Source organism: Malaclemys terrapin, chromosome 1 (assembly GCF_027887155.1).
Source record: "Malaclemys terrapin pileata isolate rMalTer1 chromosome 1, rMalTer1.hap1, whole genome shotgun sequence".
NCBI classification, from domain to species: Eukaryota; Metazoa; Chordata; order Testudines; family Emydidae; genus Malaclemys; species Malaclemys terrapin.
Window position 1 is genome coordinate 260,729,757 of NC_071505.1, and position 15,823 is coordinate 260,745,579.

At 41.9% G+C, this 15,823-nt stretch overlaps 1 protein-coding gene across 1 annotated transcript in view; it reads left to right on the plus strand.

The window, feature by feature from the left end:
- GPC6 (glypican 6) overlaps window positions 1–15,823 on the plus strand; it is a 1,112,204-nt gene that overhangs the window by 628,470 nt on the left and 467,911 nt on the right. Inside the window, exon 3 of the mRNA XM_054012093.1 lies at window positions 6,459–6,850. Within this exon, the coding sequence (XP_053868068.1) occupies window positions 6,459–6,850 (392 nt within the window). The remainder of the gene's footprint in view (window positions 1–6,458; window positions 6,851–15,823) is intronic.

The following is a 15,823-nucleotide window of genomic DNA, read 5'->3' on the forward strand; positions in this document are numbered from 1 at the left end:
AATCAAATTTTTAAAAATGAGACCTGTCTAAGTGATGTCTGGTGACACCAAACACTCTTTAAACATACAATAAATAGGACTTTCAAATATTAATTTTCCCCTCCTCTTAAATTCCGTGCATTACTGTATTGTAGCATACACCGTAACCTAGCCCTTCTCCTTTGTATAAGTGAACATCTTCCTAACAAAAACATGCTGTTCACTGCTGACCTATGCCTAACAACTGAAAGCCATGTATTGTCGCCTGTGAAGCACAGGACATAATGTTCTTTCATATAAATGAAACATCACTTCAATTAGAAAAAAAGGGTGTTTCCAGCTTTACTGCTAGTTAACATTACACATAACAGTCTATGCTGGCAGCACAAAATGCACAAGGCACATACTTCAAAACATGGCACAGTTCTGTTCTTATAGAATCTTAGAAGATTAGGGTTGGAAGAGACCTCAGGAGGTCATCTAGTCCAAACCCCTGCTCAAAGCAGGACTTGTGTGTTCTATTCTGTTTTGTGTAGGTTCTTATACTGTGCTTATCACCAGAGTATTTGAATGCCTTCCAGTAGTGCATCAGACAACATGACTAACATCTGTCACTTGTTTGTTCTTCCCCTTACTGAAATACTACGTTAATTAACAAAAAGGTACCAGTATGTTGATTAAACATCTCTGAAATTAACAAAAAATCTTTATGTTGCTATGAAGGCTATGAACAAAATGAACTTTTGTGTAAGCTGATACAACTTCTCTTGATCTAACTGGACCTGTGCCCAATTATATCACGTCGAGTTTGTGAACTTGAGTATCTAAAGCAGTCTGCTGCTCTTGATGTACTTTTGTGACTGAAGGAATAAAGCAAGCACATACAGTAGTACTTATTGTGCATGTAGTGGTCTGTGGCCTTCCCTCCTGTCAGGCTCAGAGGGAGGCCACTCTGCCTCACTACATCAAACAGTCAAATCATAGTGGACTGGCAGTCTTTTTCCTAGATTCCTGGCTAGGCAGACAAAAATTAAAAGTCTACCACCCAATCCCTTTAGGTGGGGCAGAGTACCAAGTCATCATTAGCCTAGCATCCTGGCTATGTAGACATAATTAACAGTCTATAGCCCAGGCCCTTTTGGGCAGGGCAGAGTAACGAACACTCTGTAGTGTAGCCTCCTGTCTAGGGAAGACAGGGACTACAGTCTGGAGCTCTGGCCCTCAGGTGGGGCAGAGCAGGGGGGCAGTCTATAGCCCAGTGCCTCCTAGCTAGGGCAGACAGCAAACTGCTTCGCTACAGTGCTGAACAGTTACAGATTAAGATTTTTGTTGAATCTTAAATTAATCCAGTGTGTTGTTTTTTTTCCATTTGAAAATGAAAAAGGTGTTAAATTTGCTTTAATTGGATCTGAGATCTAATTTTGTGCTTTGTACTGTTTTGTTAACCTGAAAGTGAGTTGGTCACCATAGTGAGATTGCCTCTCTTTTAAACTAAGCATAATGTTTCCTATCAAAGCCTAGAGAAAAGAAAAGAAACTGTTTAACTTTCAAATGGCATAATAATTTATTCTCAACAATGGCCTTCAAAGTGCAGAGACCCAGTGGAAGGCTGAAAATGAATTAAATGCATGGCAGTTTGAAAGACATTAGTTTTCCTATATCATCTCTTAAGCCGGGCTTCACATTTGGACTAAAATGCAATTTAAGCTTGTAGAGTTAGTTGCAGTTATTTAACATTTAGATTGTGCAAGTATCTAAAGGCCACAACTAAGTTGGGCTGTATTGTGTGAAAATCCCTCTGCCCCAAACCCCTCTCCCCAATACCCCTCCTCCTCCATGCTCTATCTTTCCTCTCCCTGGAAACAGTCACATGTACAATTTTCCTACCTGTCCGAGACCAATACAGGTTCGAATGAGTATTCAAGTGAAAGAGGAAAATTGAAATGAAGACAGATTGCAATTCAAAACAGATGGTTGTTTATTAATGGGGAATGAATTACAACTTGGGCTGGGGAGTACTTTTACCAACTAGCAATACTATCAGAGTAAAAATATTCACACAATTTAAATAGGAACAAGTCATCAACCAAAAGTATCACCAGAACAGCAACATATATGTGACTTGAAACAGTCTATTTACATCCAACAACGAAGAACCAAATGATCTATAATCAATTGTTCACTAAAAACTGACATACAAAACTGAGTAAACTGTACATGCGTTAATCGAATCCCATAAAATACGCCAACTGACCACAACAGCAATTAATACAACAATTCGTCCCCTATATACTATACACGAGATTTGGTACCAAGTAAGGGAGGAGAAAAAGGGAAGAGGCCAAGCAAACAGAATATTTACAAAAATTAAAATGCACATACCACACTCCAGGCACAGCTGACCAGCAGTACAGACACCAGGGGCATGACGGGATGTAATCCGAAACGACACGACACGAGCTGGCTAAATCCGGAGGAGACCCTGGCTGACAGGGTGATCAGGCCTTTCAGCTAACACGCGGACACTCCTACTGATTTTGGCATGGGACATAGTTTTATTCGAAGACCCTTACTTGTGCCAGCATTTGATTGGCCCCCCACTCCTACACCAACCGGGTTCCGAGCCGGTGCCCTCTATGTCAACAGATACTGCACCCGGCACGCTAAGTTTATGCACACAACACACTGGTATTGTAGCACACGGTACCAATGTGACCTACAATTAACCAGGCAGAAGGTTCGAGAGTAGGCACACGGCACTATGACGGTGCACACGACACCAATGTGTTGCACACGACACCAGTGTGACCTATTGACCGATAATTGGCCATCCAGACGCCATGTCTGAGCACAGGATTGTGACACTACCAAATATTTTTATTGCATTGTCACCCAAATAAAACTGCCATTTATGACTCTCAAACTGTACCGGCCTTCATCCACTCACTCCAAAACTGTCCTAAGTGGGGCTTTGTAATTAACTTATCCTTAATTATGTTAATTTGAGGGTGAGTTCACAGCCATCAGTCTCAAGGAGTTCAGTGATTCATCAAGTCATTAGTACCCCTCAGTTTAATAGTACAAGGCAGCAGAAGGATACTGTAACTCAGGAACCCCTCGTGCAAATGACTCCAAATGTGGATCACTAACACTACCCTGAGCTCACATAAGGCACGCCAAATTTCAAAGCAATATGATTAGCCATTCAAATGTTAAAGCACTTACAAGAGTCAAGCTTTAATATAAAATGTGAAAATGGAAACCTAGCTGTTTTTCTGTATTGGCACATGGACACTGTAAAATGAACATTTTCTTAAATACACCTCTACCTCGATATAACACTGTCCTCGGGAGCCAAAAAATCTTACCGCGTTATAGGTGAAACTGCGTTACATTGAACTTGCTGTGATCCGCCGGAGCACGCAGCCCCGTCCCCCCAGAGTGCTGCTTTACCGCCTTATATCCGAATTCGTGTTATATCGGGTTGCATTATATTGGGGTAGAGGTGTATTGATCTCAGTTTTAGTTCTTCCAAAATGTAGTGGGTGCCTGCACTATCTTGGATAAAACTCGACAAGATGAGACCATTTTGACCGACATCACATCAATAGTTTTATCTCTAACTCTGCATGCAAAAAAACCCAAAAAAACTAGAAACTTCTTGAAAAATGACTATTTTGCTGGGCTTATATCTCCACAACCATTAGCTCAAATGGCCCCAAATCTGGGTCACTAAACCTACTATGTACCTTCCTGAGTCACACCAACTTTCAAAGAAGTCCAACTAGGTATGTTAATTTTAGAGGATTTAAAAAGGTGAACCTTTCAAGAAAAGTCATAATACAACCTTAATGCTGGTGGTTCTTCCACACCACTTATGATAATACTGAGACTATTAACAATGGACTGGGAGGGGCTGGCAGAGAAACCACTACAGCAGCCCTATGACATGCAAGATCTTACCTAAGGGAATTTTAAGGGGCCTGGAACCACTGGTTTGATGGCTGCTTTTCACTGATGAAAAACATCTGGAGGTGGTTCGCCGTCCTAGGCCAATGGGGGTGCAGGAAGCGGCGTGGGCGAAGGATGTGCTGGCCGCGGCTTCCCGCCGCCCCCATTGGCCTGGGGCGAGCCACGTGCCAGAGGTTGCCGACCCCTGGTCTAGGTAATACTTAATCCTGCCATGAGTGTGGAGAACTGGACTAGATGACCTCTTGATATCCCTTTCAGTCCTATGATTCTATGAAAACATACTTGCCTAGACAAATAGTATTCAAAGCTTCACTCAGCACTGTAGATAATGGCTAAAATTTTAAAAGCCACCTGTGTTATTTAGGGTCCTGACATTTAAGCACTTTTGAAAATGTTCCCTTAAGAGTTTACATTGCAAAGTATTGTATAAAGTACCTGAATATCTTGCCTAGCAGAGAATCTTTTCCCTATTAAATTAGTGTCTGTCCCTATTTGCCTCAGCCTGCCAATTTAACATTTGATCATATGTTCCCCAAAGAATGCCTGTCTGCCCAAAGAGACCATGCAGATGTAGTCTTTTTAGTCTTTTCCTTTGATATGGAGACGATGGCTTTATCCAGGTCAATACACAATTGTGGGATGGCATAATTATTGAGTCAATGCACAATAACATAATTATTACATCCTAGTAAGCAACTTGCAATAATTAACTTTCATTCCTACTATTACTAACATAGTTCCTTCCTCATGTGGGCTTATGTTAAATTTTTATATCTTCTATACTGTCATGTTTGTATAGACGGGTGCATTTATAATTTTTTTCCCCTTCCAACTAATGTTTGATCCATACAATATGTTATTCTAAATGTTTTGTTAAAGTCGCAGTAGCCCCATTGACTCCATTCAACACCTTCTGAAAGTGCTTTGTGATCATGCAAGTGAAGAAAACCCCAATGGAGGCAGTTTGCTATTCCTTTCCCACCAAACAACTTGGGGAAATCTACCTCCTGGCCTCTCAGAGTTTGTGTTTAGGGAGTTCATTGCAAGCCATGGAGATTTATAAAGAGAGTGCATGAAGTGAGGGACTTGAACTCTAATGTAAAACCAGAGGGTAGTGGTGTTGAATTCCACTGACAATGTTTTAAGGAAAGTCTTAAAAGAATCACTCTAATATAATTTCCCAGCATAAGTATCTCAGTGGTGGTGTAAGGTGGATAACCAGTGACAGAGAACATGGACTAACTTACCTCCTCCCAATGTCCTCCTGAGCTCATGTGTCAGAGAGATGCCAGAGATGGCTGCTGAGGGTTCCATTGGCCCATTGTCCAATAATCATACAACCCTGAAGTCAAGACTTTGAACAGGCTATGGCTCGAGGCTGGGTAAATAAACTGAGGAGCAGTAAATTTAGTTATCAAAAGAAAGAATAGGTAAACAAGCCCGCTGCTAACATGGTGTCCCAGACACTGCAATCTGTACAATGTTGCAGTCAGCAGGCTGTTTGAAAAACACTGGCCCAAATGCCAACACAGTGCTTCAGAATAGCATTAAATTACTGACAATAGCAACATCTTTTTACTCAGGCTAGTATTACTGTTTAAAGGGCTTCTGTGTGTGGAGGGCTTGTAGGATCAGGCCCCAATATGTCTCAGTTCAAACCTTTGAAGAATTTTTGAAAGCTGAAAGTAAATTATAAGATACCATGGAGATCAGATACCATAGTGATGAGTGAAGAACCTCAATAGAATAAAATAGAAGATTTAATTACTTGCATTTTCCTATATTGCCGTAGTTCTAGTCATCTCATTACATTAATGGTTTCTTGTTTAGTACACAAGTTTCGGGACATTGGCTGTTCACTATTGAGAGTTTGGCAAGTGACAGGGATTGCTAGGTTTAAATCACGGGTCTCAAAAACGCATGCGCCCCACGGAGTTATTTCCTGCGGCCTGCCATAGGTGCCGACTCCACCGGCAGCTAAGCTCCCCTCCCCCCGCCGCCCCTCTTCGCATTACAGTTTTAAAAAGTTAATACATTGACTTTTAATAGCATACTATATTACTCTTAATTTTTTAAATTTTTGACTATACTTTTGTATCGTTATATGAAAAGGTTTCAGTGATGCAGCCCTCAGGCCATTGTACTAGTCTTCATGTGGCCATTGTGGTGATTTGAGTTTGAGATGCCTGGTTTAAATAATGGAACAATTTTCATTGCAGCTCTCTCAAATGCATATTTAGAATTTAGAGTTATGGATTTAAAGTTTCTTTTTAACCTCAGTGGGGAATACAATATGCTTTCCATTTTTCATTGCTCTTAAATGAACCTATTTCCAATTTAAATAACTGACTTTTTCTATTAAACATGCAAATGACAATAACATTTACTTGAGCAAATTTCGTTAAACGTAATACCGTCGTGAAGGCAATACCATCATGAAGGCAAGAAACATGCCATGGGCATTTTATTAATTTTGTTCTGTATATACCTTTTTATTTTCTCTGCAGAATTTTTCCGAGAGCTTTTGGAGAACGCAGAAAAATCCTTAAATGATATGTTTGTACGAACATATGGAATGCTGTACATGCAGAATTCAGAAGTGTTCCAGGACCTCTTCACAGAATTGAAACGATATTATACAGGAGGCAATGTAAATTTGGAGGAGATGCTGAATGATTTCTGGGCTCGGCTATTGGAGCGAATGTTCCAGCTCATAAACCCCCAATATCATTTCACTGAGGACTATCTGGAGTGTGTAAGCAAATACACAGACCAGCTGAAACCATTTGGAGATGTACCCAGGAAACTGAAGGTTCAAGTGACTAGAGCTTTCATTGCTGCACGGACCTTTGTTCAGGGGCTGACTGTAGGCAGAGAGGTTGCAAACAGAGTATCCAAGGTAACCTAAATGAGGCTTTTTTATGTTTGCACTTGTGTTTGTGTTTTTTTACTTGAGACATGAATTCTGAATATGCACCTATATCTTGTTTATAAGTAAGTGAAGTTTGTCAAGGTGAGTAACCATTGTCATTTTCCTCCTTTGGAGTCTACTGAAGTGACAGCCATGCTGGAAAGGGTTGCCTTTTATTTAGAATGCAAGGAGGGTCAATATTTATTGGTGCTTAGCATGATGTAGCATTTGCCATTAATAGTGCAAAAACTATCGTCAGGTGGCATTTCAGACCAGGGATTTAAGTGTAACTAGTACGTATGATGATGCTGTTCATGAGGGCAGTGCCGCCGGCCTGGAATTGTGAGGGTGGCAATCCTCATCAGGACTGCAGCTGAGTGACAAGTTTTTAGGAATACTGGTATCTTCTCTAACACCTGGGCAAGGCAGTTTAGTTATATTTGGATGAGGAAAAGGCCCACTAGTAATATCTAGGGAGTTTGATCTATTCCAGAGAACAGTTGGAATTATATATATTTGTTTTAGTTATTTATATAAATATTTATGATGATCCTGGCTTCTGAGGGCCTAACATAATTAAACTACATAATAAAAAATATACACAAATGTAATCCATCCGGGTCAGTCAGATAAACCCCACAGTTGTAGTTGGGTGCCAGAGATCTGCCAGAATAATGAGCTGTCTCCTACACAGCATCTGGAATACAGGGGACTTTCTATATTACTGTTAAAATCAAATTAGGTGGCCAAGTTGTTCCCTGACCTGGTTATATCATGTTTTCAATCTGTCATGTTGTCGGGACCTTAGCTGCGTTCTATAAGTGTGTTAAAGCCTTGAACAAATTGTAAGGGACTTCTCTGGCTTGGTTGCAAATTGTAGGCCCACATTTTGGCTCTGAGGAACCATCAAAAAAGCAAATTCCCAAAGCGAGAGCCATCTTGTTCTTAAGGCATAATTAGTAATTTCCTAATGGTCTATTCTTTGGTGCTCATTACTATAGAATCTGGGTGCTTTCCAGACATAATTAAATTAATCTTCACAACAATCTTCTGAAGTGAGGGGGTGATATTATTCCTATTTTAGAGATGGGAGTTGAGGCACCGTCCATCCTATGCATTGAATGAGGACTGCCTGAAAAATAGCATGTGGTCATACAATTAAAAACTGTATCATAATGCTACAGAAAAGGGAGTTGAATTAATTCAAGCATTTCCTAACTTTTGAGTACTTGACTTTGCAACCTTAATGTTCTCTTATCATAGTTTTTGTGTGTGTTACATAATTACATATGCATGAGCACACGCGCGCGCACACACACACACATTACTATTCATTAATGTAGTTGAATGTGTGTGCATGTGTATATGCAGTGTAGTTGTAGCTGTGTTTGTCCCAGGATATTAGAGAGACAAAGGGGAGTGAGGTAATATATTTTATTGGACCATCTTCTGTTGGTGGGAGAGATCCTTTCCCAGACTCATGGAGGGGCTCTGTGTGGCTCGAGAGCTTGTCTCTCTCACCAACAAAATGTGGTCCAGTAAAAGATATTACCTCACCACTTTGTGCATTTGTGTATACATTTACATACACACAAAGTCTAAATATATGTACATGATCATTCTATGTATATTATATATGAATGAGTGTGCACATATATTTTAAATGTAGGTTCTTTAATTATCTCCCATTATGTTTTATTCTTACTACTGGGAAACATGAAATTTTGGCCTTCTAATGGAATTATCTGACTGGATGATGATAATGATAACAATAATGAAGAATAATGGACTTAAGTACTTGAACAAATCTTCATATTGCAAAGAGTCCACTACATGTCCATTTCTAGACACTTTTCTTCAACTTTTTTGTTAAAGTCCACTTCAACATAAATTAAAGCAGATTACAAAGAATTATTATCAAGGAGAAATCAGGAGATTTTGTTTCAGATGTCTCATTAAAATGTAAAAGAATTAATATTTTTCTTAAATTTAGATTATGCTCAAAAAGTGTGGTTGAGTATAGCATTAAAACCTAGATAGATACTGTCACAGTTTCAGGGCAATTGTATCTGTATTCCCACTCCGTGGCCCACCAATCGCACCCACTTTAGGTTCCTGGCCCCTAGCTGTCACCTCCCTTGGGTGAAGACCTGGGACTCCCTCCCTCCCTCCTGGCTGGGGGTTTAGGCTGAACAGCACCATGGATTATAGTTTGATATGCCCAGCAAGTCAAACTGTGTAAACAGGCCACTGCCTGCACTTTGCTTTCCCTGCAAAGCCTATGACCAGTATATTGCCCACAATTATAAAGTTATGACACAGCTCCTTCTAAGCAAGCACATTTATTCTTAAAGTAAAAGCATTACAGAGAAAACACATCAAAACCAATAAAAGTTCCTACATGCATGCTAATAAACTTACCAGACATCACCCATCAGTCTTATGGGGCTCTAGAAGTTCAAATCCTTCCAAATGTTCAGCAAGAATTGGGCCCTCCTTTACACAGAGGTTCCTGTCCATTTTATGGATCAAAATGCAGGCCCCGAGTCAGTTTAAACTCCGGCTATTTATCCAAAAGTCCTTTCTTTGTCTGCTGCTCTCTCATGAATCCAGTTTGAACTAATATATATGAGCATTTCCAGGTGGTGGGTGGGACAAACTGACAATTTCCTGCAATATCCTGAATGAACTTTACTGAATTAGGTTTAATGTCTTTGGAGTCCATTCTATTAAAAATGTGATTGTGTATGTGTCACTGTGGAACTCTATGCAATTCCTTTAAGAGGAGGGGGAAGCCAATGTATTTCCTCCTGTTATCAGCTCTTTGAAACCACCCTCCTGGAGAGGTGTGCATATACTAGTGCAAACCGGATTCTCCATGGACCAACAAGCAAATAAGGGATTTTTGGATTAATAGCCTGCTTTTACACAGGCTCATGGCCTTCTACCTGATGCAACAATCAGACAGGATTCCTGGTCCATGGAGGGCCCCAATCCTTAGGAAAGGCTTGGAAGGATTGGAGTCTACTGAGTCCCCATAAGACTGGGGACATGTTCTGAGCTGAAGCTGTGATGAACTTGAAAGAACAAGTAACCCATGGGTGGTATATTGAAGGACTGTTCCAGCCAGAGCCCATGTTAGGATTAGGCTAATCTCTGGTATACTTATTAGCACGGGCATGTCACGCTGTTTATTATCTGTGGGCAGTCACACTGTTTACTCTCTCTGAACGGAAAGCAAGCAGATGTGGTTTGACAGCCGTCTCTGCTGGGAATAACACAGGAAAGGCAGGAAACTGTGCAGCCTGGAAATACTCCAATCAGAAGGGAGTGGCATGCGGGTCTCCACCCAAGAAAGAAGCCTGAGACTGGGTTCTTGATGGAAGAGAAATACAATTGCCTTGAACTGTAATAGAGTTACTTCTCTGGAAGTGTTACAACCTGAGTAAATTTGCCTAATCATCTCCATACTGTTCTTAGTTCCTGAAGGAGCTGTGTTTTCCCTCCCTGATGGAATTATATGCAGTCCCTGGCCCACAGTGATACATAAACTTAATACAGTAAGATCTCCCAAGATATTGCAGGAAATTCCAAAACATGGTCAAAAAGTAAATTGCTTTTGTTTGCTCAGCCATTTAATTACAGGCATATTTTGCACACTAGTGGACAGATGCAAAGAAATCTTAATGACCTACAAACTGCAGAAATGCCACTGAGCCACATCAACAGGTGGGGGAACTTGATGGGGCCAGCGGTGAAAGGGGGACAGTCCCAGAACCAAGGGAGGGAGACTCTCACCAAGGGATAATAGGTAGCTCCTCCCCTTTGGAGTCTCTAGCACCTGTTGACCAGCTGGGGAAAAGGACTTTTCATTCTCCAGCATTCCCCAGATCCCAGAATTTAACTCTGTGTGGGGGCTTTGTGGAGCCTATTTGACTCCATTCCAGCAGTCCACCCTACCCAACAGAACTGGGAATGGGAACCTGGCCTGGCAGATGCTGCGGGTCTAACCAATCATCTGTTGAGGGGGTCAGGAAGGAATTTTTCTCCCATGAGCCAATTGGCAGAGGATCAGAGAATTTTGTGCCTTCTTCTCAGCACCTTTGAGCCACAATGCTTCAGTAGGAATGCACTTAGTACCTAACTGGGGTGGAGTTGTTTATTCATCGCAACTTGTGGCCAGTTTCTAGTGCAGTTAAGAGAATAAAATGAATGTTTCCCAGAGGTAAAAGACCTGGGATTTTGGTGGTGAACCTTGGGCTCAAGTGATAGGGTGAGACCTTGCGGTCTTTGCGAGCCAAGGTGCCCACACAGCTGCACTGTCTCTCCCCCTTATGAGGGGGAGAGAGCTAGGACTCAGAGAGAGCTGAGTTCCAGGGGATAAGCTGAAGGGAACCACCCCATGTTATGCGCTATATGGTAAGGAGTCCTGTAACCCCTACACGGGTATAGGAGAATGTGGGTGATGGGTAGGTAGCACTCCTCTCCTGTGTTAAAGTTTAATAAAGGTTGTGGCTTGCTGCTTAATTCCATGCATGCCTCTGTCCTCATTTTGCTGCTGTGTCCATGTCAATTAATATTAACACTGGGGAGCAATGTGCTTGTTTTGACTTCCATATTCTTCTGGTTTTGTCAGAACGGAATATTTTTAAAGTCGATGTATCTGCTGTCGGACACAGCAAATCTTTCTTTTTGTACATCACTTACAACTTGCAGCAACCATTCCTCAAAGTGAGCACATAGCTTTACCCTCCTCCTCACACACACACTCACAAAAGGAAAGATAGAGAAATGTATTTTTGTTGACGTTTTGAAAGTTATCCACGTCAGGAGTGAATTTAATTTTAACTGTGCTGTCACATCACAAGACACAGTGACAGAAAAGTCACATCTGCTTATCCCAAAAGAAATGAGAAAAGAGAAGTGATGCTTTTTCAAAAATGTTTGTCCTGGTTGGGCACAGAGTTCTCTTTTCAGTAATATCACAAGCTGAACTGACATTTTGAATTCCTTTAGTGTTCCGTAACTCAGTGAAATCTCCTTTATCCGGCGCACTGCCGGAGGCTAGTATGACAAAATTTAGCCTCCATCTCAAACATAATGAAACAGGGATATTCCTAAAGAGAAAGTTAGTAGCAACATTTTTTAGGCCAGTACTCACATTTTCAGGCTCCTCTGTTCCATCAGGTAAAAGGGAGTTCGTGGGTCTAGCTACCAGGCGGTCATGAAACTGCCCCATCTGGTGTCAGGGGTACTTTCTTCTCTAATGCCATCGCTTCAAGGAAAGTGTAAGATTGGTTCTGGCTGCCCCTGGGGTTCCCAAACTTGGTTTGTGGCTTGTTCAGGGTAAGCCCCTGGCGGGCCGCAAGACGCTTTGTTTACCTGACAAAGGCCGCTTGCAGCTCCCAGTGGCCGCGGTTCGCCATTCCCAGCCAATGGGAGCTGCGGGAAGTTTCACTTGATACCTCGTAAAATCCTGAAGCCAGTTAGTTGCACAATAGAGCTGGTAGGAATTGTGTGTCTGTGTATGTGTGTGTGTGTGAGTACACGCGCGCGCAAAATGTGTCCTTTTTCATTGAACAATTTTTATAGTTTTTGACCAATTCTACTGGACACAGACATATGTGCACAGCATCCATCTTAAAGTGTGTAGCTTTCACTTGAACAGAATTTTCAACAGTCCATGCACCATCTGACATTTTCAAATATACATAGTTTTTCTTTCTTTTTTTATTTTTAAACCAATAAATTTAAAATTTAGCAAAGCGTTTACTGTGCATTAAGGGATTGCACATCTCACACTGAAGGCATTGTCAGTCTTTCAACTAACTTCAGTAGAAGTGGGTCAGGCTGTTAGACCTATGAATGTAGTATGCAAAGTTGAGATTTCTCCTGTTTTAGTTATCTTCCCTATAGCAAAGGTGGTTAATTTTTTTTCTAGTGAGAAAAATAAATATATTTCTAAATAAATTCATTCACCTGTTCATAGCTTCAGAAATAATTGAAGGGATTGTAGACAAACTTTCTGTACTAAGGTGGTAGACTATAAAGCTCTTCTGTTGTGTGTCACCATTTTAAAACAGAAAAAAAAATCAGTATTTAGTCTTTTGATGAAAACCTGATAAATTTCAATGACAATTTTTGAAGTAAATGATGTAAATAATTTTTGTGGAGGTTTTTTGGGGAAAAAAAAATTAGTGAAGACAATTATGTCCTAATAATTTCTAATCCAGTGTAAAATGTTAAGAGGTAGAACAAGGGTAGGCAACCTTTCAGAAGTGGTGTGCCGAGTCTTCATTTATTCACTTTAATTTAAGGTTTCGCGTGCCGGTAATACATTTTAACGTTTTTTAGAAATTCTCGCTCTGTAAGTCTATATTATATAACTAAACTATTGTTGTATGTAAAGTAAACAAGGTTTTCAAAATGTTTAAGAAGCTTCATTTAAAATTAAATTAAAATGCTGATCTTACGCCACCAGCCTGCTCAGCCCGCTGCCAGCCTAGGGTTCTGTTCACTAGGCTGTCAGCGGGCTGAGCGGGGCCTGCGGCCGGGACGCCGGCTGGCAAGGGGCCGGCAGCCGGGACCTCAGACCTGGGGGGGGTTCAGGGGTCAGGGCAGAGGGCTGGGTGTGTGGGGGGTTCAGGGCAGAGGGCAGTGGGGTTGTGGGGAGGTTCAGGGGTCAGGGCAGAGGGCTGGGGGTGTGGGAGTGCAGGGCAGAAGGCTGGGTGTGTGGGGAGGGTTCAGGGGTCAGGGCAGAGGGCTGGGGGTTTATGGGGGTGCAGGGCAGAAGGCTGGGTTGGGGGGGTTCAGGGCAAAGGGCTGGGGTGCTCGGCTCGTGGGGGTGCTCCCAGCCCCCTGCCCTGAGCGGCTCATGGCAGGGGGCTGGATGGGTTATGCCCTGTTCTATCCCCTTCCCCAAGGCCCCGTCCCTACCTCTTCTCTGCCTCCTCTACGGAGCATGGAGCACGCTGCGGCTCTTCTCCGCTCTCCCTCCCCCTCGCAAGGGCAATCAGCTGATTGGCACAGGGAGAGGGAGGGGGAGGAGCAGGAAAGCTCCACGCTGGGGAAAGAAGCGGGGGAGGGGAGAAGCTTGACTGCCGCAGGATCAAGCTTCTGCCTCCTGCCCTCACAGGGGAGAGCAGTGAGCGGGGGGGCTGAATGGGGCTGGGGGCCAGGACCTCGGCAGCGTGCCACTCAAAATTGGCTTGCGTGCCGCATTTGGCACGCGTGCCGTAGGTTGCCGACCCCTGTGGTAGAACCTGGTAGTGACAGCATTACTAATGCTCCTATCACCTGGCTTATTCCCAGTCATGTAATAAAATTCCTCAAGTTTGTCTGTCAACATCCTTCTGGACTTATCTCGCTCTACAGGTAAAAGAGAATTAACTTTTTGCACCCTTTATTATTGCTCATGTGTTGACAAAACATTCTCTGTAACCATATTCGTATTTTTGATCTTTTATTGTTGGATGAAATACATTGATAATAGAAAAAGGAGTTTTGGGGGCAAATAATGTTTAAAAATACCCTATGGAGAATCCTTCTGACTTTTCAGGTGCTCACAAATTCCATGGTTGTTTCAGAAAATGTTCTTTCTAACACTTCTGCATGCCTGACCTACAGAAATTGGAATAACTCTGGAATACATGAGAGATTTTTTTATTAAATACAAGGAGAGCTTTAGCCAAATGCAGCTTGATGGAAGCAGATACAGTTCCCATTGAAAGAGGCTAAATTCAAGGATGGTCTCAATTCCCAGTTGGATGTAAATTATCCAGAAAGGAAATGCAAGTTGGTGCAAGCAGAACAGTTGGCCAAACATTTTCTATCTAAACACTTTTCAACAGAAAATGGTATTTTGACTAAGCAGAAATTTTCTGGAAAAAAAATCCAGAAATATCAAAACCCCCAAATTCCAAAAAGGGTTTGATGAAAACTATTTTGTTTTCATTTTTGTCACAAAGTTTTTTTGTCAGGATTCATTTCCTGACCAGTTCTAACAAGCAGCAATGTAAGTATGACCTGCATTGTTTTGGTATTCTCTAAACATGCAACATGGGAAGCTTCGCACTGAAGATCAGAAGGTTTGAGTGCAGTAGAAAGAGCATTTAATAGAAGGGTGTAAGATTAAGCAATTTCCTTTCCTCACCCCACTCTCATTGCATCACTCCAAATTCTCCCTGGTGTAGGCAGTTGCAACTGCTTTTGGCTTTGGAACTGAATTTGGCCCCCTGTGAATACCAAATTGGTGCAAATTACTCTTGCTTGTATGCCCTCTGGGGTACTTACTTACCATCCACTTGTTTTACTTTGCTGTAGACGCTACTGACTTCAGTGGCATTACTCCTGATTTACACTAGAGTAAGAGAATCAGGAGAATCTGGCCCACTCTGTGCTCTTTCTATGACTTTGCCATTTACACTCACATAGGGCTTGTCTTCACTACCGGCTAAATCCACACTGCTGTGATCGATGCATTGGTGTCAATTTAGTGTGTCTGGTGAAGAACTGATAAGTCGATGGAAGAGCGCTCTCCTGTCGACTTCAGTACTCCACCTTCCTGAGAGGAAGAAGCTATGTTGATGGGAGAGCATCTCCTGTCAACAGCACAGCGTAGACACTGCTGGGAGTCAATCTAAGCTATGTCGTCTTAAGTTACATAACATACATAACGTAACTAGCGTAACGTAGATTGACTTACCTCATTAGTGTCGACCAGATTATACTCTCATTTCTAGCCCCTCCATACCTGATGTGGAACTTACCACCAGTTAAGTCACTGTTGAGCTTGGCCCAGGGAGGCCTTCTCAAGAAAGTGAGGAGTATTATTATGAGCATGAACATCAGAGCAGTATGACACAGTAGCTGACATCTTAGTTCCATGAATGGATTTAAATATTTAAATTCACATCTAATGTACAAAAATAATGATTTGAAAACTTTTCCAAGCACCTCAGG